At 39.2% G+C, this 24,631-nt stretch overlaps 1 protein-coding gene across 1 annotated transcript in view; it reads right to left on the minus strand.

Moving 5' to 3' along the window:
• Positions 1-24,631, minus strand: part of LOC139713187 (high affinity cGMP-specific 3',5'-cyclic phosphodiesterase 9A-like) — a 267,383-nt gene that overhangs the window by 43,379 nt on the left and 199,373 nt on the right. Inside the window, exons 2-3 of the mRNA XM_071624937.1 lie at positions 5,222-5,371; positions 634-682 (exon numbers count right to left, since the gene is read on the minus strand). Of these exons, the coding sequence (XP_071481038.1) occupies positions 634-682; positions 5,222-5,371 (199 nt within the window). The remainder of the gene's footprint in view (positions 1-633; positions 683-5,221; positions 5,372-24,631) is intronic.

Here is a 24,631-nt window from a genome sequence, read left to right on the forward strand (position 1 = left end):
TATATTGTGCTTTAAAATATTAAAGCCACAACCAGATGGCAGCAACATACCCTTAAAAAAAGCAATTAACTCTAGCTATCCAATATCTCACTGCAAAGATATTGGCAGACAATCTATCATTGTAATGAGAATGACAATAATATTTCAGCCTATGTAACATCACAAGCCCCCCCCCCCAAAAAAAAATAATAATAATAATAATAATGATAATAAATAAATGAATAAGCAGTGATACCACATATTCCACTAAAATAGACATAAACTTCAAGCAAAAAACAAAAAACAAAACACACACACACATAAACAAACAAACAAAAAACAATAAAATGCATCAAGAATGGCTCCTACACACACATTACATTTTGTTATCTCAGTTACTGGTTACGGAGTTAAGGTATAGTTAAAGAAATGCTGTCAGATATGGTGGCTGGCCCTTGTAGAGCTCAACAATGACTGTTTTCGCTGGTGGCCCATTTGGGCCGATAAAATTTTTAAAATTCTGAAATTTGGTGGCCCCAAAAATATATGTAGTGGCCCAAAATAAAGGCAGGAGTAACAATCCATTTGGAACCTTAGTTGCCCCATCAGAACACAAACAAACACGACACAAGATAAAACATGAATGAGACTTACCTCGACTCCATTTTCTGAATGTCGAAGCCAAGCTGTTTTGCTACACTTCCTGCATGTATACATATAAATAAAAAAACGAACATTTTACCACTGGGAAATATACACATTTCTGTTTCATTTTGTTTGTTTCACTCATAAAAGTAAAACGGGCATTTCTAACAAACAGGCAAATCCACACAGCTAAAACTTGTCACATTTTTTTTTTTGCACAAAAATCCAACTTATGTTTCATTACATATCAAGCCTCTAACTTTCTACCAAGTATACATTAGTATTGTCTAAACAAAAATACACAGACGTGTGTCAAAAAAAAGTACAAATACACTACACACCAACTAAAGATTTACAACTGGAGAGTTTTGTTAAATCTTATCTTTTTAATGTATACAACAAAAGTTCCTACCAAATCTATTTTGTTTCAAACTGTATCTTTATCTATGCTTTATCTTGCATATTATCACATTATAATTCAAAGCCCTTTTGTCACTCTGTTTTATAGAGTTTAAAGGCTCCGGATTTGATCTGTATTTATGTTCAGTAACAATTCTCTTCTGAACAATCAACCAAAACAAACAAAAAGGGGGGGGAATCAAAATTTTGCTTCATGATGAAAACAGCCCCAGACCAAAGATATTACAGATGAACGGATTGACATGTTTGTGCCAAACAATCAAGGTGTGCTGAGTTATTACAATGTGCGATATAAACCTTGGCTTGATCTCTAAGCTCTGTTTGTGTGTATTGAGAGGGAAGGGTCATTTGTTCTGGATTCAAGGGACTTCTTGTAACTAACATAAATCCAGGGGATCAATTTCTTCCCCCCCCCACCCCATATACACATAAATACAATCATCAAACTGAATCTAAACATGTCACAAAACATCTTGGTCTTAGGGTACAAGTATATGTATGTTACTTAACAGCTAGTTCCTTAAACATGTGACTACAAATTAAAACACAGTTTTGGTATGCCTGTAGAAACTGTCAAGTTTTGCTCTGGAATGGACACATACACTGTATGCAAGAGAAATGTGTGAAATAAACCTGTGAAAACACACAATTTCAAATGGGAGATGAGAAAGAGGCAAAATATTACCCCCCCTTCCCCCCCCCCCCCCCCCCCCCTTCCCCCCTCCCTTCCCCCCCCCCCAAAAAAAAAAGGTATGCCAAAAATATTGTAGTCTCAGAGCACCGCTGATTCATTATTGTTACATCTTGTTTCTTACTGCTTTTATACAAATCAGTCCATAGCATTATCTATCAATCTTCTGTATGAGATTGAATCACTTATGCTTTAGGTCAGAAATACTTACTGTATCTAATACTTAAGGCACTATCAAACATCACATAACATTCTATCTAGCCATTTCTGAACGGGGATGACGCAAGATCATTTACTCAGTGATTACTTCATGTACCACAATCAAAACTATTGTGCACTATGGATATATCCAATACACATCAAAGCAACACATTATCCTGGCCCACGGCATCAACTTGACAATCTTCTTTGAAGACCCTTTTGATATTATTGCAAATTAATTCCAAATGGAGAAAAATGTATGTTGGAACTCTTCCAAAATATGTTTTACTTTTAAAGGGACTGTACAGTACTGGTTGAGGTGGGGATTCAAGTTTCTAACATTCCTAAGTGAGATAATGAGAAACCTCTTATAAAATATGAAAGAGCATGTGATTTTAAGAAGGATTCAACGTTTATTTGATGAAAATTGGTTTTCAAATGGCTGAGATATCCCAAAAAGTGATAATAATAAAAGGCGACAGGCCATGCCTTTTCTTAGGATCTCTTTGTTTCACCTTGTTTTTGGATATCTCAGCCATTTCAAAACCAATTTTCATCTATTAAACTTTGATACCCCTTAGAATTGCATGCTCTTTGACATCTCATAGAGTGGTTTCTGAATATCCTGCAAAACGTTAAAAGCTAAATCCTCACCTCAACCAGACCTGTACACACCCTTTAATGGACAAGTTCACCTTGATATACATGTGGATTAAGTGAATGCAGCAACATCAGTGAAAGTGTGACAAAAATTGGACAACCCTTTCCAAAATTATGATTTCTTTTGTGTTTAATTTCTGCATAGTCATGGCTGGATTAGGAGACTACTACAGTTTATGATGTCACATACATATAATGAAAATATAACAAGAATCCACAAAATGTCACTTTTTTAAGTACACAGTCCCTCAACTTGTTAGTGATGTATGTTAAGGGCAATATTATTCCCCTCCCTTCTGAAAGAGGCAAGTCAAGTGCTCTTTTGTTAAGCAAGAAAAGTGAAACTATGCTGAATTTTCTTTACATTTTCTGTACATTGTTCTACTCATGTGACATCACAAGCTGTGATAGTCTTCTCACCCACAATTCACAATCCACAACTATATTAAAGGTACTGTTTACCATTGGGAGCAGTGAATTTAAAAAAAAGTTCGAGTTTATAAAGCACATTTGATGCGTATTTGTAGGTCAGTTGTATCACAAAACACTCTACCAAATAAAATAAAAAAATGCAATAAAGCCTGAAATATAAGGAGATATCACTATTTTCTTAATAAACAATACGTAGATAGTTTATTCTGGAAACAATTTTATTATAACAATTGTTCACATTTTGCATATTGAACAATACTTAACACTGCTCATACTGATTAACATTTTTGCACTGGTTCTTTCTATCCCTAACTCACATTTTAGAACTATTTTGAAGCACTAAGCTAGGTTTTTGTTTCATCTGCAAATGGTGAATAATGCCTTTAATGTGAACTTGTTCTTTAAGGAATGCAACAGGTGGTGGTGACGGCAGAGTAAGAGGTAGTACTAGTAGGAGAAGTAGTGTTAGCAGAATGAAGCACTCACACAATTATTACAGGAATACTTTCAGAATCACCCTCTTCCTACATCCTTCTTTTCCCCCACACAAAATGATTTCAAATATCTACTTTAGATATAAAGTTAGTCACTGGGGGTGCTCAAATCAACAATTACAACAAACATAACGATGTGAATATGAAACACGTGGAAGATTCTTTTCTGTGGTGGTAGTTGGAGTGGTAGTTACAGGTGTAGTAGGAATGATAGTAATGACAGAAGTAATAGTATTGAAAGGAGAATATTCTTAATTTGCATTATAGTGACAGCACTCAAAGAAGTAAACATAGAATATTAACAAAACATGGACTAGTGGTGGTTACTGAGTAGGGCAAGAATTAAAACCAGGGCCCCGTTTTATCAAAAGACAAAATCTATTTCAAATTTCCTTACCACACAGGCTGCCATACACTTACAGTTGAAATCAACTATACCGGGTGTCCCAAAAAGAGCGGAACGTTGGATTTTCAGTACCTTGCGTTCTAAAAGTGAAATATTTTTTGATATCATCAGAAAGAGTATCTTCCACAGAATACAATGATACCAAAATCATTAAATTTGGTTGAGTACTTTTTATTCTACACCAATTTCTGTAAATGCAGTCATTTGCAAATTTTGCTGGATTTTAGCGACTTATGACATAATAATTTGGGTGCGACACGCGTTCCATACAGTGAATATTGTATAAGCTCGTTGATCCATGTCAACAAAAGATACAGCTTTCACATTGGGCGCGCACACACACAGACACACACACAAGCACTGTTTTTTTTTTCCTGGCCCGCACCCATTGTGAAAGCTGTATCTTTTGTTGACATGTTGGATCACCGAGCTTTTATACGGAATATTCACCGTATGGATCGCGTGTCGTGCCCAAATTATTATCTCATAATTTGAAAATGGCTGCATTTACATAAATTGACCTAGAATAAAAAGTACTGAATCAAGATTAATGATTTTGGCATCATTGTCTTCTGCGGAAGATGCTCTTTCTAATGATGTCCAAAAATATATCACTTTTAGAACACAAGGTACTTAAAATCCACTGTTCCACTTTTTTTGGGACACCCGGTATAATCAATTCCACCTCTTCATAAAACAGGGCCCAGATATGGTAGGGCAGTGTAGTTATCATGGCTGTGATAGATTAACCTGTAGTGTTTGTGTGGTGTTAGTGTGGTGTATACAATGTCACAAATGATTACAAAGCCATCAGCTTTTAACATGCAGTCAAGAGTTAGGAAAAGTAGGTATTCAGAATAAAGCAGGTTGATTCAAAACATCATAGATGTACATGCCTTGTAAGCATGTGAGAAATTTGAAATTTCAAATATTCCTAGACTCTGAACTTAGAGTGCAATCATTTTTACTTGTCAAACTTTTGATTTCTCATAGATAGATGTCAATTTTCATTCCTTTTGCTTTAAATGTATCATCATTCTTCTGCAGTTAATGTCTTGGGTTTGAAAGGGTAATACCATGGAGAAAGGTCAGAAATATGAGACTGAAAAATAAATAATAACAAATGGACTACAAGCATCAGTTGTAAAGAACATTGGAAGCAGGGTGTGACAGTCGAAAGACGGGAGGCTTTGGTGTTGGAAAAAAATCGGTGCCGGTGGGACACGGGGAGCCGCGGCGACTCGTGGAAGAATTGAAAGGAGGCGGTGAGGGAGTCCATCGACTTACTCATACCATCACAGTATGCTGCGACTACTTCGAGTTTGTAGCGAGAGTCCGGAGTGTTCTCCTCCAGTGTGGGTGATATATTGACCAGGTTTCCCTTCTGGTTGTACAACTTGAGGATGTCGTTCGGCCCCGCCTCTGCCGCAGACCGAAATACATCTGGAAGAGAGGAGAGAGAGGAAAGATGTGAAGTTACAGAGCATTATCAAAACAAGCATGCATATCATTGTAAAAAAAAGAGAGAGAGAGAGAAAGAAATGAACACTTTATAAATTCATCACAATTCATTTCAAATAATTCAGTACACCGCCATCCCTAAAAAAAACCCAAAGTTCTCAAGGCATCATTGGTGGCCAGGTCACCTCAAAAAGATATTATAGAATCCTTGATTTTGATTTGATTTGATTCGATTGAGAGGTATTTGATTAAAATCATCCATCGCAGCTTGCAGGCTGAATTGCGGACATTTTTTTTAATGAAACTAGTTGTGTTGCGTTATTTGCTGCAATCACATGTAGTAAGAGAGTCATTTCTTGAAATGCATTCCCTAAATATTCATTATTTCCATTAGAAATTTTGCAGCCTTCTGATCAGAAGGCTAACAGTACGCCATATGGGCAGTTGATCTCGATTTGCAAAGTTTAATGGCAAGTGTTACCCCGTTGAAGACTAGTCCTGAGTATTCTCGGGCAGGGATGCATGGGAAATAAAAATGCATGTTTTAGGAAAATCCGTCCATCTTCCAATGGGTAAAGATGCTGACATGACCTTTGCGTTCCATATGCCACAGACATTGATTCTTTGATTAAATGCAGTCTCTCATATTTATTCCCTTCATTAACTTCATAAAAGTCAGTTCTTAAGTCTCGGTATGGCTAGAAGTTAAGATGTGAAAAAATGCAATAGACTTGAGATTAAATTGACAAAAACTGTGGATATTACTTGAATATAACATTTTTGAAAAGTCCCACCTGGCATGCAAGCCCATGCATTAATACACACAACTCACAGGAACTCATACACCCACAATCCTTAACAAAACAAACTCTTATGAACTGCATTGCTCCTCCCACGTCTTTCCGTGAAAGTGATGATCTGATTTTTGCCTCAAGCAAAATCTTTGACACCCCCACATGATACCATTACAGAGAAAACAAGCTGAAAGGTGACACAATACCAGTAAAAACTTTAACTACAACTTCTGGAAACTGTTTTACTAACATGTGAACTAAATCAAGCCAAACAATGAACCCAAAGTTGTAACAGATTCAGATCAGATCTAGTTGGAAAGGAAACATATACATTTGAGATGTATTCTATATAATGTGCTCAAGATATTGCAGCTCCCAAGTGGCTCAGTGAAACATTTCCTAAATTCTAAGGACTGATTGATCCCAAAATTGTTCCTAAGATCAGTTAAATTGGACTTAGGATTGGTTTAGAGCCTAGTGAAACAGGCCTCTGCTCTCTCCTCATGTCCACAAACCATCACAATACTGAGTTGTGCATTTGGCACCTCCCCCCTCCCCCACCAAGAAAAAACACAAAAACAAACACAAAAAAGTGACTCTGAATTTGATATGTTACACGGATGTGAACCCTTCCACTACAACTTAACTCAAGTTGTAGGAAGAACTACTCTGCTCAATACAACATTATGCAAAAGTCAGATTTTTGTCTGCATAACGCTTTGATATCACAACAACAACAACAACAAAGTCAACATTACCCCTGGTGGGTCGTCTCCTATTACTTATCATGACCTCAATGTTTCAACCCTTTCCAGAGAAAGAAAAAAGAGTGAAGGAGAAAAGAATTCTACAAGAAGCCGCAGCCGGGGCCAAATGGAATGTCTAATGAACTCTGAGTTATCAGCAGTGACGGATGCAAAAGATGACTTTTGCATCTACATTTTGTTGCTCCTCTTTTGTCTGACAGTAATGAAAATATTCTTTTCTTTTCATTTAATTAATTCCATCATAGAAATAACTCCATGATAAGAGGGGTTCCTCGAAACTTAAACTGTCACATTAGCATGACATCCTAAACCTTTGATACATTTCCGCACAGTAACCTTTCGGTGGCCTGGAGTTCATTTGTTCTCTTCTTCGCCAAAGTGACACTAGTGAAACTGTGAATATTCCAGAAGTGACATATTTATTCCAACGTTCACAGGTGACGTTAGAGCACAGATCTTACTTATTATTGGCCTGTTTCAAAATATTGGAGAAAAAAAACACCTAAAAATACTTCTCAATATGGAATGTATCCCACAGCAGATACAATGTACATGTGGTGATACTACACTGCACTAAACGATTTAGAGTAAAATTATTGACTATGGAAATAATAGCATAATTTGGATGAGAAAAGTGAACTTTTAAAGAAGCACCTTGGAAACTGTTATGAGTGATTTATGCTACAATCATATTTGACTGGCTGGAGGTGAGAAAGACACCATAATATTGAAATCCTTACAAGGGCAATATACTTTTTTATGTCTCCTCCCCCCACGATTCACGCCAAGCAATACCATTATCAGCATTTACAGATACCTGAATTACATACTCAATTTTTTCATCCAAGTCTTAATTGCTTTCAAATAAATGGTAACCTGGAATTGCTGGCACCAACATAAAACACACAGTACGCTTGGTAATCACACGTGTTTTATGTAGTAAGGTGGTAGAATAGCGTTCATGTTTAGCAATTTGTCTGCACATTCTACACATGACAAGGACATTTCTTGTGTCAAAAAAAAGAGTAAAGCTTGTCGAGTACATTAAAAAAAAAAGAGTATAATGGCAGTATCTTGGGGGGTGGTGGATGATATACACCAAACCACTACTCAAGTTTTCTCCTTCCTTTTTTCCCTTTCGCTTCACGTTCAGTTTTCTGTTGACATCGAGATTTGAACATCTCATACTGATGCTCCTAGGGTGAACGTTTCTATCAGGTTTTCCCTCATGCCTGTCCACACAATGTGCAAACAGTTTGTGTGTGTTTGATCGTGACTATGTACGCACTTGTTTCTGTGTGTGCATCAGCTTCTATTGAGAGAGAAAGAATGACCAAAACAAGAAAAAAAAAGAAAAGAAAGGAAACCCCCGAGCGAAAACATTCCCCCTGGTCTGTATCTCTCTGTGTCTTTCTACCCTGCTTTGGCAAATAACGCAATCGAAAACTCCTGCGCTGTTCCTATACGGATACATACAGTTTTTACTCCCTCGTTCAGGGTAAAATGACTCACCTTGGATGAACGGGGAAACTTCAAAGCAAGTTTCCTCCCCATATTTGTTTGTGCACGCATGTGTGTATGTACAAGTTGTGCGCGTATTTGTTTGTGCGTGCTTGTGCACTACAAAGAGCGTACATGACTCGGAGTGTATTTGCTTGCCGACGACGCACGTGGACAAGCAGCGGTCTTGTCACACTCGCAGATGACCAGCAAGATACAGGCCTCGGGCACTGTTCACATCTGGAGCAAACTTCTGCTCACATCGCAATGGAACCCCTCTCCCTCAGTCTGAATGCCAAAGCTTCAAGAAGCCAATTTCCAACAACATCTCATCTTTCAAGTGCATGTTAGCTGGCAGTTACTGCGGAAAAATGCTCTGGTGTATTCATCTGCTGAGGATTGACAACAAAACTTTCTTGCCCCATGTCAAGATTTGGAAGTTGAGTCAATCAGGGACAGCAACCTCCCAAACATACAAGACTTCTGAGATTCACAAGTATCAGAGCTTCAGTACTGGCATTTTAAGACCTTTTGTTTTTTTAGGGACTTTTAATATTAGGTGTGTACGTGAGACTTCCTCAAAAAAAAAGAAGAAGAAGAAGAAAAGTTGGTTACTTTGTAACCGACTTCCCGTCCTCTTGGACAGAAGCCTTGGCCTGTACACAGGAGTAGTTCTTCCTCCGCAAACAGCACCGGGCTGCATGAGTATGCGTGTGTACGTGTTTTCTCCCCACAGGCTTGGGGGCGATGATAAGTGCCAAAGAATAACAATTATACTGCGGGACAAGTGGCAAGTGAAGGAGGTTTCGTCCTGGGAAATCACTGCAGCTGTTTTCATATCAAATTACACGGATTCCCTTGTTACGGGTTGCCCGTGTTTACTCACAGTTCTCTCTCGCGTGTGAGTTTGATGAATGCAATCAGCGGAGAAACTCTCCAACGTATATCTCCGCACTTTCATTCACAGCCACTCCGGTTAAGTCATTGTTGCAAAAAGCGATGAGTTACTATTTTTGATTTTCTTTTCTTCTTGGTTTGTGATTGTTCTAGTTGATGCAATGGGTATATTCATCCAAACACACATCTTGTGACTGGAGGCGCACGACGTGTTTTTCGCTTGTTTTCTAACTATTTTTTTTTTCTCGAAAGTTTATCTGCATTATTAAAGTTATTGAGCGCTTGTGGTTGTACAGACTATGCAAAAGATATAAATGTATCAAAAGCTTGTTGACTAATCAAACATTGGGGGAATAACTCCTTTGGCTGTGAACTAACATTAGGCTAACCTTGTAAACTGAAGTGCCCCAGTAACAGAAGAGATGTCTGCTGGAAGAAGACCCCCAAAAAAACCCAGATTTCACATTTTTACTTTTGACTTTCACTCAGAATTCAATGTTTCATGAATAAAAAAAAAAGAAACTAAGAAAGGATGCAATGAGCGCCATCACTTGGGTAAGCTCTGCTGCTGCTATCAAAGTCACCTGTAAAAAAAAAAAAAAAAAATCAAGAACCTTGTAAACATAATACCTTTATATTATGTTTTCGCCACAAGGAAGCATATCACTTGCAGGGTGTCCACACGGACTCTCTTAACATCACTTCTGTTACAGTACCACCAAAAATCTTAGGCGATGTAGTTGCTGACGGTACTGACGAGGATTTAGGGCCGGGGAAAGGGATCAGCTAGAAACGGAATCCGCTCAGTTGGTTGCAGGCGATCATCCAGACTCTGATGGGGGTATATACGGGCCCCGGACATGGCGTCACGTATCGCTCTGGTCAAGTCCTTCTTCATCTTGTTTCTTTTTCTTTCTTCTTTGCCCATCTTTTTTTTTTTATTGGGGGGGGGGCAGGGAGAGCCGTAAAGAGAGCTGGGAGGCAGGCGGTGTCCAAATGTCATGTCCCGCTTAAGTGGAATGTGGGTGTATGGTTACCACAACACGTCTGCGCATTTACTTTTTCTCCCCTTAACACACTCTTGTTGCAATATCCTCTCACTTCAAGTTTGGCCAACCCTTTTTTTTCTGTCCTTTTGGTAGTCATCCAAGCACGGCTGCTGAGTATAAGCATGTCCCCTTTATTTTCATCATCCTCAAGTGTGCTAGAGTACTCCCCATCTCTCCCGCGCTCCCCATATCTCTCTCTCTCTCTCTCTCTCCTTCTTCAAAAAGCTGATAAACATATATGATATATTTCAATTCATTTGATATCTTTCTCTCATTCCTATTCTCCCTAAATCATATTACATGATCACTAAAACACCTTTTCCCTACTTCCTTGGGGTTTTTTTCAATTATAAATACAAATTACATTTTTCTCACTACTTTTAATATGTTTGACGGTTGTTTTGTGTGTGTGTGTGTGTGTGTGTGTGTGTGTGTGTGTGTGTGTTTGTGTGTGACTCTCTTTTTATCTCTACCCTTCTTTGTATCACCATTCATTATTACACATTTTCTATCATTGGTTTGTTTCTATTTATTTCAACCTCCTGTGTACGTTCATCATATTGTCAATTTACACTATAACTAGTACACTATTTCTCTCTAGTTTCTTTGTATTTACACTTGAAGTACAATCATTCTATCTCTATTCAACTATTTCATATCTTATCCTCTCTAATGATCTCTGGTTCTTTGTGACTTTCTTCATTTTTCCAGCAAGTCATTAGTTTACATATTCCAAGTGATTTACTTTGATCTTCGTTTTCATCATCATTACAGTCTCTCTCTCTCTCTCTCTCTTTCTCCCTCTCTCTATCCTTCTGTCTTCCAATTCCTCATTTGATTATCATCATCATCATCACCATCACCACCACCACCACCATCATCATCATCATCATCATCACCATCACCATCACCATCACCATCAACATCACCATCACCACTACCATCATCATCATCACCATCACCATCACCATTACCATCATCATCATCATCATAATTACCATTCTCTCTCACTCTGTCTTTTTATTACTATTTCTTTGTATTCGTCCCCCTCTCTTGCTCTCTCCCTCTCCTTCTCTATCTAGTATTCTTTGTATTTCCCCAGATTTCTCTCTTAAGACCTTTCTACATGTATCTCATTTTCTCTCTATTATATCTTGATATCTCATTTCTTCTCTCTATATATATCTATTTATCTATCTATCTATCACTCTTTGTATTTCCCAAGGTTTCTGCCTTAAGATCTTTCTATCTCATTTTCTCTCTCTCTCTCTCTCTCTCTCTCTCTCTCTCTCTCTCTATATATATATATATATATATATATATGTGTATATCACTACCTCATTTTCTCTCTCTCTATATATATATATATATACATATATCTTTCTCTCTCTTTCTCTATCTATCTGTATATCTATCTATCTATCTATCTATCTATCACCCTCTATCACTCTTTCATCTCAAGTACTGTGATTTCTCATTTATCACTCTCTCTTTAGTGGAGGGCCTCTTCACCTTGCAAGCTGCTCTTCAACCACCTTGGATTGGACACGCACTCGACCCCAACCTTATATTACACCATCATCATCCTTATACCTCCTCCAAACTCCCCCTCCCCCATCCCCCATTCCCAACCTCCACCCCAACTCCATCTCCCTTCTCATCCTCAGACTCTCCTTAATTACTTTCAAGGCACGTCATTTCGCCCGCAGCGCCCCCCGGCCCGGCTCCCAGCAATACCCAGTGAATTAGCAACCAATAACGTCCTGTTCAAACAAGCCCTGATTCCCACCCTGCCTATATTAGTGGAGTATAAAGGGCACCGCACACACACACCCACACATGCACACGCACACACACACAAGCACCCCTTCGAGTACTGGAGGCACCTCGCTGACAGTGCAACATTCCTATCTTCATCTCACAGGACACTCGTATAGGTAGAAATGGCACTTCAGAGCCTGGCACTGACTTGGCAAGAAATCTCTTTCAAATGCAATATACATGTACAACAATGCTCAAAACATGATGTGCATGCAGCAAAAGCTTCCAGACTGCAATAACTATGCTCCATTAACCAAGACTCATGATGATCACATTTTGTGTGTGTGTGTGTGTGTGTGTGTGTGTGTGTGTGTGTGTGTGTGTGTGTGTGTGTGTGTGTGTGCATGTGTGTGTGTTTTGCTGTTGATTATACAAATTTCAAAAAAAATACTTTCACCTACATAATAATATTCAATCATTTCTAGTATGAAGGTGTAAAGCATATCATCTATCCAGTCCATCTTTCTAATAATTTGTTGAAGATGACCATGGGTATGCTTATCATGCAAAATTCACAGACAGAAAAGCAGAATACACGTGAATAGAAATTGACATAGTAAATAACATGAATAGTTTTTCTGTCATAGGCCACTACAACTTGAATATTATAAAACTTTCTCTTAAAATGTCCATCAAAGTGAACAGACTTGCAACTGGCCTAGTTTACATGAATAACACAAATATAGACACAATATCCAGGACAGCAAGTTTATTTTGTTTTTGTTAGTCTTTTTTGTCACTCATTCAACAATCACAGAGAACATTTTTCCCAGACTTTAATGACTCTCACTGATTTAGTGCTATTTGAGTATTTACTGTGTACCGAGTAATAATTGCTATTATACAACACCTATCTAGAATGTAGCTCCCCGATTGGTCGATTGCCCATCACGTGACATTTAGTGAAAGGTATCATTGCACGCTCTGGTTGTCTCAGCAGTGCAATTTTGTTTCACCAAAATGTTCCATTGCACGCGCTCTGATGTCACAATAAACAAACATGTGCCGCGCGCACTCAACAATTACAAGCGCGCTTACAAGCATGTACTTTTGTAACTCATTTTTGTTTACAACTTTGTTTTGCATACGTATGTACACATGTACATACTCGGTGACTGTGACTGTGAGGCTACTCATTCGTCTTTCACGGAAAATGGTTGCCATTTCTGTGCTAAATTCAAGAATCTGTGAGTACCAAATCTGTAGACGTTCGAGGAGTTGTATAAAACAAATAGTGTATGATCTTTACTCGTGCAATGGAACCAGATTTCGCACTCGGTGAAAGATGAGGCGCACTTCAACTCGGCTTCGCCTCATTGAATAGAGCGCCTCTATCTTTCACCTGGTGCGAAATCCTGTGCCATTGCACTTGTGACCATTCACTATTTGTATATTGAAAGGAAGAATGTTTAATTGACAGCCAAAAGAGTACCTGTAATAATTCATTTTGACACATCGTTGAAAAGCCATTACAAAAAGTGTTATGTTTCTGGTTACCTTGCATTCCTTCCATTTAGTTCTGCACAGAAAAGCTTTTACACTTGTCTAGAAGACAATAGGATGGGACCCCAGTTTGCATCAAGTTGAGTACCAAGAAACCATACTTACAGAGCTAAAAAAACACTTATCTTTATATATCTAAAGCATATCTTTTTATCTATTTTCTCTTTGGAACAACACCGTTTTTGAATACCACACCCTAACTGAAGTTTCATAGAATCACGCAATCGAGGAATGAGAGTGGAGGAACTTGCGTAGAGTGCACCCCCTTCTGCCGTGGTGCTTGTCTTGAATGCTCCCCGCCCGCAGATTTCACTTTGATTGCCTCAGCTCATCACACCTTATCAAATAAGAAATTGGGTGTTCCAGGGGCGCAAGAACTGGGGGGGGGAGGGGAGGGGTAAGGGGAGGATTAAAGTAAAGAGTGAGAAGAGAAGGAGAGGGCGAGAAAAGAAAACACCCCGCCGCTCTGTAAATGTCAACCCGTCTTTATTGCAAAAGACGCGGTCTGAAAGATATTGTCGGATGTTGTCAGGGGCAAGTAATTCTTCTTCTTTTCTCTCTCTCCCTCTCTCTCTCTCTCTTTCTTGTTGTTTGTCCCACGAGAAAGTGCAAAGGCATCGGGGGGAGGTTCAGAAAAGTTCGCCCTCCCCGGAGGTATCCTTTTTTTTGACAAGCATGACATTCGTTCTTCTGTCGATCGTCTCCGTGTCACTTCATACCCTGGATTACAACACCTGCTCAGGTCAATACCTCTTCATTGTTCCTGTTAAATTCATGATGTAATCATACGCACAGTTGCCCATTACTTTTGGTAGCAACTGGGACAGCACTGTAAATATGGCCACTTTGTGTCAAGAAAAGTCATCGGATTAGACTGAACTACTGACAATTCAAATGCAATAAGATCTTATCCCAAAATCTGGGTGATATCATTACTTAAGACTTGCGTATATTGTTGACTAAATTTTGGTGTACTGAGTTATTATAGGTCCTGTTTACTATTGGGAGCAGTAATTTAAAAAAATGTTTGAGATATCACATTTGATGCATATGTGTAGGTCAGTTGTATCATGAAACATCCTTCCAAATAAAAATTTTGCAATAAAGCCTAAAATATAAGGAGATATCACTATTTTTCCCAATAAACCATAACTGTAGACGGTTTAGTCTGGAAACATTTTTATTATAACTATTGTTCACATTTTGTATATTTAACAACACTGAACATTGATTATACAGATTCAAATTCTTACATTGTTTGTTTCTATCCCTAACTCACATTTTAGAACTATTTTGAAGCACTAATGCTAGGTTTTTGTTTCATCTACAAATGGTAAATTATGCTTTAACAGTTAAGTTAGTAACTTGAATTATTTCCCACATTTTCTCATACAAAAAATATAAAAACAAAACAAAACAAATTAAGCCATTACGGGTTCTTAACAAAACAGATATGTCCCGGGTTTACAAACATTGATTTTTATAGAGTGTATTCATTCATATTTCTTTTTTCATTCATGCACCACAACACGTGACCACAATTTTCTATGCCCTGACTGTTACTAGTCACTCAGGGTAAACCACAAGGGTATTAAAGTATCATTCATCCCTGCTACAGTGTGTCTATGGAATGGGCCTCTCCTTCAATGGGCTGGCGCCATGCTCTTTGCAAGAAGTGGAGTGGGATCTTTTACGGGTGTGAGTTGTCACTCTCCATGCATGCTCCACATGGGACCTTCCTTTTATGCCCCGTGTGAGGGATGGAGCATTTTGTATTTTTGTTTCACGTCTTTATTTTTGTCCTTCGAAAGAGGGGAAGATATTGCTGTGTACAAAGAATTTACTTTGTCTTACTCTTCCGATTAATCCTTTTGGTGCTAGTGTGTACAATGCTATAGGGTCTCCTGTGCCAATCGGCGCTCAAAGCATGTAAGGGTTAAATAAGCTATCAAACTCTTGTAGACATCTAAAAATGATGGAAAAACAATAGCAACAACAATAGCAGCAATCTGGAAGCCACAATCCGCTCTGGCCTCGGCCTCTTATCAGCGATCTTCGGAAATTAATTATTGAGGTCTCGTGTCCCGTTCGAACGGCTCGAATTCTGATGCTCGACATCGCAAGCTCCAAGCCGTGCACAATCGATTTTGGTCAACCCGCTCAGGCATGCCTCTGCGACCTGATCGTTAATCTTGGCCAAAGTTAATATCCCTCCCGCGCACTCTTTATCACCTACAATCTGGAAACCGGGCAAAGAGCCGCCCTTAATCAGGCTTCGGGGCGGGAGGAGGCGGGGGTAATAGCGCGAGATGCTGCTTAACAGGGGGCCAAGCAGGAAATGTCATCTGTCCAAGCACTTGTGTGCCGGTCAAGGCCGCCAAACCAGATGACCAATGACCTGTCAACGTTACGACCACGCTGCCCGCACAGGCTTGAGATGCAATTTTGCATAATCCTCCAGAGAAAATCACAAAATTTAAGCAATACTGCACTAGCAGCATCCAGCATTACACACTAAACTCTTCCTCTCTTCTCTGAGAAACCTCCCCCGCATAGAGAACTCCCCCCCCCCCCCCCCCAAGCATATTTTTTTTTTTTTTTTTGGGGGGGGGGGATATTTGAAAGGTAAGGCATTACATAACAAACCTGAAGTTTCTCCAATCTTTCACCTCCATGCTAAGTCTACTTCCCTGGATGCGGGAAATCCAACTTCCAGAATCATCAGACCTTTTAGGGGCAGTCTGATCACATTACAGAGCACGTCGAGATGCGGTTGCCATGGCGATGAAACACCATGGATAATGCTGTCATCTCAAATCTCATTGCCTCTGAGAGGTCAGACCAACTTTGTACTCAGCGAGTGCACCATGCACCAGGGATGCAGCAAAACAAAATTGCTACCTTCTTTCAACAATGGTCAACTGTTCCTCCTTGGGTCTTTTACCCCTTCTTTGATTGGAGAAATTCCGGGAGAAGGTGGATAATATAAAAAGCAATTCACAAATATCCCCAAGATTGTGCCCCTTGTTCAGCAATGTACACGTAGTTTTTCTGCATTCTGTTTCTCGGCTTGCTTCTTTTTCTTCTATCTACACCCAGAAGACTAGTCCATCGATGACACAGGTTACACTGTGAACTTGGGCACAAAGAAGCAAAGGTAATAACACCAACAACACCAAAAACATAGTTTTCAAAACTTTGCATTGGTTTTGAGATGACTTCACCAAAATCTCAGAGTAACATCCGAGCAAACTTGGTGGGGGGGGGGGGACCCTTTCTCAATTGACTTGAAACATTACACAGTGGCAATAATACCTTTTCCACTGGATATACCAACAAGATACAAAGAGCAGGAAGGAAGACATCATATCGTGGGAGATGACCAATTACAATGACTTCACACCCAGAGATAATGCCATTTTTATTTTGGAAGGATTAAAATGCAGAGAATTAAAATGAAACAAAATCTATTTGAATCTGCAGAGTTCATTTCCTCTCAATGACAAAATCAAAAAAGGGCAAATACGTGCGTTAAATTCCACATGGCATTGGAAAAAGTTGGGGCTTTTTCGTATGATGAAATTCAAATGTATTTTAATAACTACCTAAATACGCAATAAGAGAAGGTACTTGTAACTAAGACTTCGTACTAGTTTTCAAACAAAACAAAAAAGTGAACAATTGATAGCCATTCAATATGCATGCAATCTTTGGTATTCCAGTTCAAGTAATGAATGTCTAGTCATACTGTCTGCTCTGTGCATCGGATTGTGACAGGAATGGTGCTACTAATGGCAAATCTTTCAAGCAAAGCTTTTAGAGCATTCTGTACACATTACATGCGATGACAAGCATGAGCGGGTACATACAAAACATTCCCTCCAAAGGCTCTGAAATGCTGTTGAAGAAGATTGTAAGTCTCTGCAAAAAACTGTAGGAACATGCAAATGCCCTGAAACAAATATTTCAAGACCTGCAGTTGAACATTTTGCATACAATCCCATACAACAAGTCTTGATCGTGATCAATTATATCATGTGAGTCAATCAAAGTACATCAGAGTAACACATATCTTCAACGTGAATTTTTCCATGGTAACCATTTTTGCAGATAAACATGCAAATGTTCTTCCAAAAGAAAGAATATTGCCACAAATGTTCTTCAAGAGGGAATACCACATATTTTCTTCCAGAGGGAATAAATTACAAATGGTCTGCCATCATATCACATGACGATGTTTAAGCCTATTGCTGCCTGGCATATGGAAGGGTAGTGACATGGCTCAGTTGGTAGGGCGTCTGCCTCCAGATCCAAGGGTACCAGGTTCGATTCCCGCGTCTCACAGAGCCATGTTGTGTGCAAAGCATTCTGTCCCCTCTAAGTAGTAGGAGGCAAAAACACTCTGTCCCTCGGATGAGACATATAGAGGTCCCCTGTGTGAGTTAAGCATGACTCATGCACATAAAAGATCCCACTTCATTCATCCTTCACAAAGAGCGGGGTGCGAACTCGGTAAAGTAGTCCCCCGACCCCTCAAACATAAGAAACGAATGACTGATGCTGACCGCTCATGGTTCACCCCAGGTGACTAGCAAAAGTCGGCAAACAGTATCAAATAGACACATTGTGCCATACGCTTGAATGAACAATGAACATATTGTACGTGAGAGTGTACGTGAGAGTGTGTGTAATAGTGGAATGAGAGTTAGAAAAGAGAGAGAGAGAGAGAAAGAAAGAAAGAGAGAGAGAGAAAAGAGAGAGAGGGGGAGAAAGAGGGGGAGAGATGTGCAATTATCAGATGCTATTTTCGTATATACAATGCACATATGTAATGCGAATCATTGATTGACTGATTTGATGTAATACGCTGTGTATAGATTGAATGTATTCTGATATGGGAGTTTATGTACCGTAAAGTTCCATGTATAAGATGCACTATTTTTTCGTCGGAAAACGTTGAAAATCGGGGGTGCATCGTATACACGGGTACAGTCGAATCACGGGAAAAAATCTGTCATGTACACCCAAGTTTATAAGGCCAACTTGGGGCCATGTATGCCCATCGACGTTTGGAAGGTAAGCAATCACTAAAACTTACGGATAAAAGAGCGATCTTTCAATCTGGACACACATAAAAACTGCAAATACGAGATAAACTTACATCGGCCTTGTGCAGGAACGATGTATCAATCTGGCCATAGACAACAGCTGTAACACGTAACAGCACTGCTGTATGCTACTGATGTCAGTCTACCAGGCTACCAACAGCCAACCTAGTAGCTGGAATACGCAATGTACAGGTATCATTACTAAATTACCGATACCGTAAAACTTATCAATGTACTAGTATCAATATGGCCATAGACAAAAGCTGTAAAATACGGAGTAGGATCGACACTTTGTCACCGTAAATATGAACGATGTGTGAAGCATGCATGCATATCCATGTCGTTCGTTTGCTCTTCATTTCACGAGTGCAAGGCCAGCTAGGATAGCATAGCTACACTGTAGCTAGCTAGCTAGTTACTAGTAGCTAGCAAGCCTTTGGCAAAGGCAGCAGCTGCAGAGAGGCTTTTGCAATGGACTCGCGTGCACACAGCGATCGGATCGAAGCGCGCTTGCCCGTTGCGCGCTGTGTGTGCAAGTCCATTGCTCTCTGTGTGCGTGTGCTGAAATTATAGCGAGCTGCCTTTTGCAAAAGGCTAGCACTGTGCATACAAGCATGGTACAAGAGACACACGTTACTGGTAACAGTGCATGAGTGTAATTACCGTAGCACCGTACGTCTTGCCGTATGATCCCTCTGCTACACTTATTGATGTTTTTCTTATTTTTCGTAATGAACCTTCCAGTCTGACATGTGTCAATATGCGAGACACCCTCTGCTATGTATGACAGCAAAGATCGTACTGTACACTCATGAGTACGATATGCATGACACATGTACCACGATTGAAAGGCGAAACAATAGCAAGTGAGTACCGAGACAAGTCTCGCATTTTGCGTCTTCCATATATTTTGTTGATGGCCGATGAATACCGTTAAAAGAAAATATAAAAGGAAACGAAAAATAGAGCAAATACACGCTGCATTCTAGGGAAATTTTGAGCTGAAATAATATGTATGACACACGCAGTATTTGCGTGGACATTTTCGTGTTTTTTTTTTTTTTTAATTCTAGGTCCAAAATTAGGGGTGCGTCTTATACACGGGTGCGTCTTATACACGGAACTTTACGGTATATTACGAAGAAAAGATTGTGAGGATTTTTGTTGTTTTTTTTAATCAAACTGATTATCTTTGCTGGGTAAAATGTGTTCATTTGAGCCTTATGATTATCTGATTATTGTTGTTTATTTGACTATCTCTGATCATTTTTGATAAACTGATTATTTTTGTTGTGTAAAATGTGTTAATTTGAGCCGTATGACAACACAACATCTGTATTAATTAATAAGTATAAATGACCGGTATATATAATTAATATAAACTCATTTTTTTTTTATAATTATGGAGAATAGTAATATATTGTATCTGTAATATCTGATTTTGCTTTGTATCATAGGTTAATCTAATTGTGCAATGGTTCTGATGAATAAGATTGACCCTTTGTTATTTTAATGTATTTTTTTTCATCGCTACATTGTATTTTGTGAGCATTTTTAATGTATACATGGCCATTGTTAACAATATCTGTAATTCAGCCTCTCGGCTGCGAAAGATATTGATTAATAAAACACCATTTCAATTCAATTCAATTTCAATTCAATGAACGAATGAAATTGGCATATGGCCAAACCCATACACCACTGCATAATGATGTCCACATAAACTGTGATATTGTTAAAAGCAGCTACAAAGTAAAATCAACTAAAGCATGGTTACCCCTACTTTCATATCTACATAAGATAAACAAAATCTAATGAAAAATGCCTTTCATGAAAAATGGAGAAAACAAATAAAGCCTTGAAGAGCTGAGATTGCTAGAAGTAAAAATATAAAAATTCATCCCCTCTCCCCCACCCAAAAAAAAAAAAAAAATGGATGAAACATTTTGATAGGAAAGTCCTCTTCAATAGGCAGAGAGCAATTTGAACCTCTTGAGTAGGTGATATTCCGTGCTGTTTGCACAAAAATCTTTACAGACATACAGCCGATAACACACCGAGGACAGCTACCTTTAACGAGGTCCAATCTCGGCAGTCAGGAACAAGACGGAAAAAGTGACAGCCGATACCTGCATGCATGAGGACATGAGTCAGCGCATCGCGAAGGATGAAAATTCGTTTTGGGATCGGGTTCTCAGCAGGATGCCGACAAATTGCAAATTAAACTTTTCTTACACAAAAAAAAAGAGGTAAAGAGAGTGAGGGAGAGAGAAGAAAAAATGTATGCCTGCGATCAATGACAGCCGCCACAACAATCCCATTTGGTAGCTCTCTCCACCAGTAATCTGTGCATTTATCACCTGCAAAACATCTCCCCCCCCCCCCATGTCTTCGTTTCATCTTGTCGTTCTCACGTTGTTTCTGACGCTCTTTGAATATCTTCACCGCAAACGTGTTTATTTGATTTTTCAGCATATGTAATCGAGCCCCTTGGGGGTTCCAATTACAGACATGTTAAAACAGGCTGAAGAGAGAATATTAGAATAAATGCCAGCAAAATCAGGAATCATATAAGTATCAAGGGAAAGCCAAGCATCCTTAAGAGCCAGTGAAGGAACGTATCAGCTCTGCTTAAGAGCACTTCAATACCAAAAAAGGTGAGAGACATACCTGAGGATCCTTTCCCTCACACTTTTGGACACGGTGAGGTGTGAACAGATGGTCATGATTTGAAAAACGGCTACAAAAACATCAAAATCTTTCACAGGACTGTCATCAAAGTTAGCTGCCAATGGTATGATGAGCAGGTGGAGGCCTCTTTCCCATACACTTGATATCATAGTAGAGAATGCATTTCTCAGTGGATATAGGAATACTCCTGAATACTACAGTATTAGCAAATATTGGTGTATGGAAACCCCTATTGGACTGTTAAACTTGCAACTTTGATATTCAGATGGGTGTGGTATGGGATGTTTTATTTACGTTAACTTTTGCCCTCACCTTAAAAGAAACAGGTTGAGTCAGCAGAGTAAACACCACACCCCCATGCCAGCTTGTGATGGGTATCGTAAATAATCTTAGTGCAGCAACTTAAATAACTGGACATAATGAAATCCGGCGATTTCTCTTTTTTTATTTTTCGCTCAATTTCTTTGTTGCTTTTCTTCTTGTTGTGCCTACTGTTTGTCCTCAGTTTAATCTATCTATCCGCACATCGATCCACTCTGCTCTACATTCATAATACCCGGGCAAGAAGCATATAGGTTACATCAGGCCCTGGGTCACCAAACATTTGGCACTTTTGTTTCAAACAGCCCCTGGTCTACAGCCTTCCTCCCGTATCATATATCCCCTCATATCCTCACGTCACATGCGGTCTCAAACACACCATCCAATCTTCTCTCCCTCTCTTTCTTCTCTTTTTTGTCCTTCTCTTTCTCCCTTCATCTACCTTCCTCTCTCCCCAATCCATATATGAAGAGTTTGTTTGCAAAAACCGATAAGTCCATTTTTTAAGATTTTGAAGTACGGCCTCTGTCATAAAGTACAAAATAATACCTTTTAAATGATATATTGGTCACTACATATAAAGGTATATTTTTGAAGTTATGGTCAAAAGAAGCAAACATTTTCTTATTATTCTCTTTATTTTTCTCGACCTTTAATCGAAAATATCTTCATTCGGCAAATATGGACTAAACGGTTTTTGCAAACAAACTCTTCATATCTTCCTAGATGTCACAGTGTACCAATCTCTTTCCTGACTCTCATCCACACAACAATTCCATCACTTTCATCATCCCCTCTAAAGGTTCGAGGGCATCGCCACGTTACAAACCGGGGCAAACCTCAAACTCTTGGAAGGTCTTGTTACACCTAGCTGTGGGATACCCCTGCCCCCCTTTCACCATCCTCCTTTCTTTGCCCTAGATTTTCCCTTCTTCTGTCTATCTGTCTGCTCATCACTCCTCTTCTTCTGTTGAACTCTTTCCTTCCTTCCTTCTCATAAAAAAGACAAACTTTCCAATCCCTTGATGTTATACTCCATAAACAAGTCTCATCTTGCTGTTACAGGGTAATAAGCCTAATTTGCCAACCCGCGACACAACCAAAATCTAGAAGCTCCTATTTCATAAGGCTAAAGGGCAAACCCCCTTCCCCCACTTCACCAATACAATCTTTCTTTCTGCCCTGCAAGCTTGAAGTCTCTCCTCTTCATGTACGCCCACATGCCTGTGTTGATATTTGCAGACCTGAATATAAGAACGACCCAAGTCCAATTTTTGGCCAAATTCAGTTTGACATGGGAAATTGTAGCTTATGCATGGACTCATCTTGTGTATAAATGATAAATCCTAATTACCCCCGGAAATGCCTGAAATGAAGGAGTTAAATCTTATATGAATGTAAGAATGAAGGACTTGGGTCATTCTTACATTCATATTATAGCATCCTCTCCTCATCCTTCTCTCATCTCTATAGCAGAATATCATGCATATGAATCAAAGAACAACCCAAGTCCATATGATTCAAAGAACGACCCAAGTCCATCACACAAAATGGCCTCTCCACAATTAATGTAAATGTTAATTGTCATAATAATATATGTTCTAATTTGTATATACAATGTTGCCTTCCCATCACAGTTAGATAGAATATTATTGGACAAATAAAAAAGATATGAAGTTTTTTTAAGTTTACTCGAAATGGTCTTCCATGGACTTGGGTCGTTCTTATATTCAGATACTCATTTCTTTCTCACAGTCTTGCTTACATACACACAAACACAGACATACTTATTCATATTATTCTTGTTTTACTGCCACACCCCCCCCCCCCTTCGTTTTTCTATCTCAATTCAACTCTCCGCCATCAAACATGATGTAGAAAGAGTATTGGTAGAGTACACACAAAAAGGAGAGAAAATATACTATACCGAAGTGCTCCAAAGATGGTATCAATTTCTGAGAGGGGGGGGGGGGGTAGAATTGGGCAAGGAAATGAGATGATATGGGGGTAGTGAGAGGAAATGAGGTTATGGGTTAGGGGGAGCATGAAAGGAGGGGGGATGGTGAGGATATCGGGGGTGACCTTTTGAGAAAGATTGATTTACGCCCTCCCAGACACACCCACTCTAGACTCCTCCAAACCAACCTCCTTCCTGACTGCAAGCATGTCAAGCGCACTTGAACGCCATTTGCACACTCCGGTGTGCGACGGCTAATGTCGCAGACATGGAACATTCTGCTCCAGAAATATATATGCAGGTGATGACAAAATTGAAAATGATCCTAACATCTTTTATAAAAATCAGAGAAAACGGCCCAATTACCACCACCCCTCCCCCTCCCCCCCCCAAAAAAAAAAAAAATTATATATATATACACCCTGTCATATCATCTATACAATGTGTTAAACACTCAAAGAGAACACACGTATTCCTCATATTTCCAGCAACACAAAGCTTGAGATTAAAACCTACCGAAAGTGATTTTGCCGGGGAATATTTATGCCGCTAAAATCACGTAGTTCAACTGCTGCTCCCAGGAGACACCCATAACACACCTTTCTACAATGTCATGACAGCAACTGCTTGTTTTGCATTGTTCAACATTTTCATATTTTTGTTGGGCCAGAAAGATGAAATTACTATTTACACTGCTTGTGTAAACAATATAATGCTGGCATTTCAAATGCACTGACTGCGCTGTATAACAGATTGACAGCAGACGAAATGGTGGTACATGTAAATTTGTTCTTCGGAGGCCGGTTAAATTTTCAAAGGGGCAGTCCTGCTGAC

The sequence above is a fragment of the Diadema antillarum genome, unplaced genomic scaffold (assembly GCF_040938485.1).
Source record: "Diadema antillarum isolate AM-2024a unplaced genomic scaffold, OU_Dant_1.0 scf00000043, whole genome shotgun sequence".
Lineage (NCBI taxonomy): Eukaryota > Metazoa > Echinodermata > Echinoidea > Diadematoida > Diadematidae > Diadema > Diadema antillarum.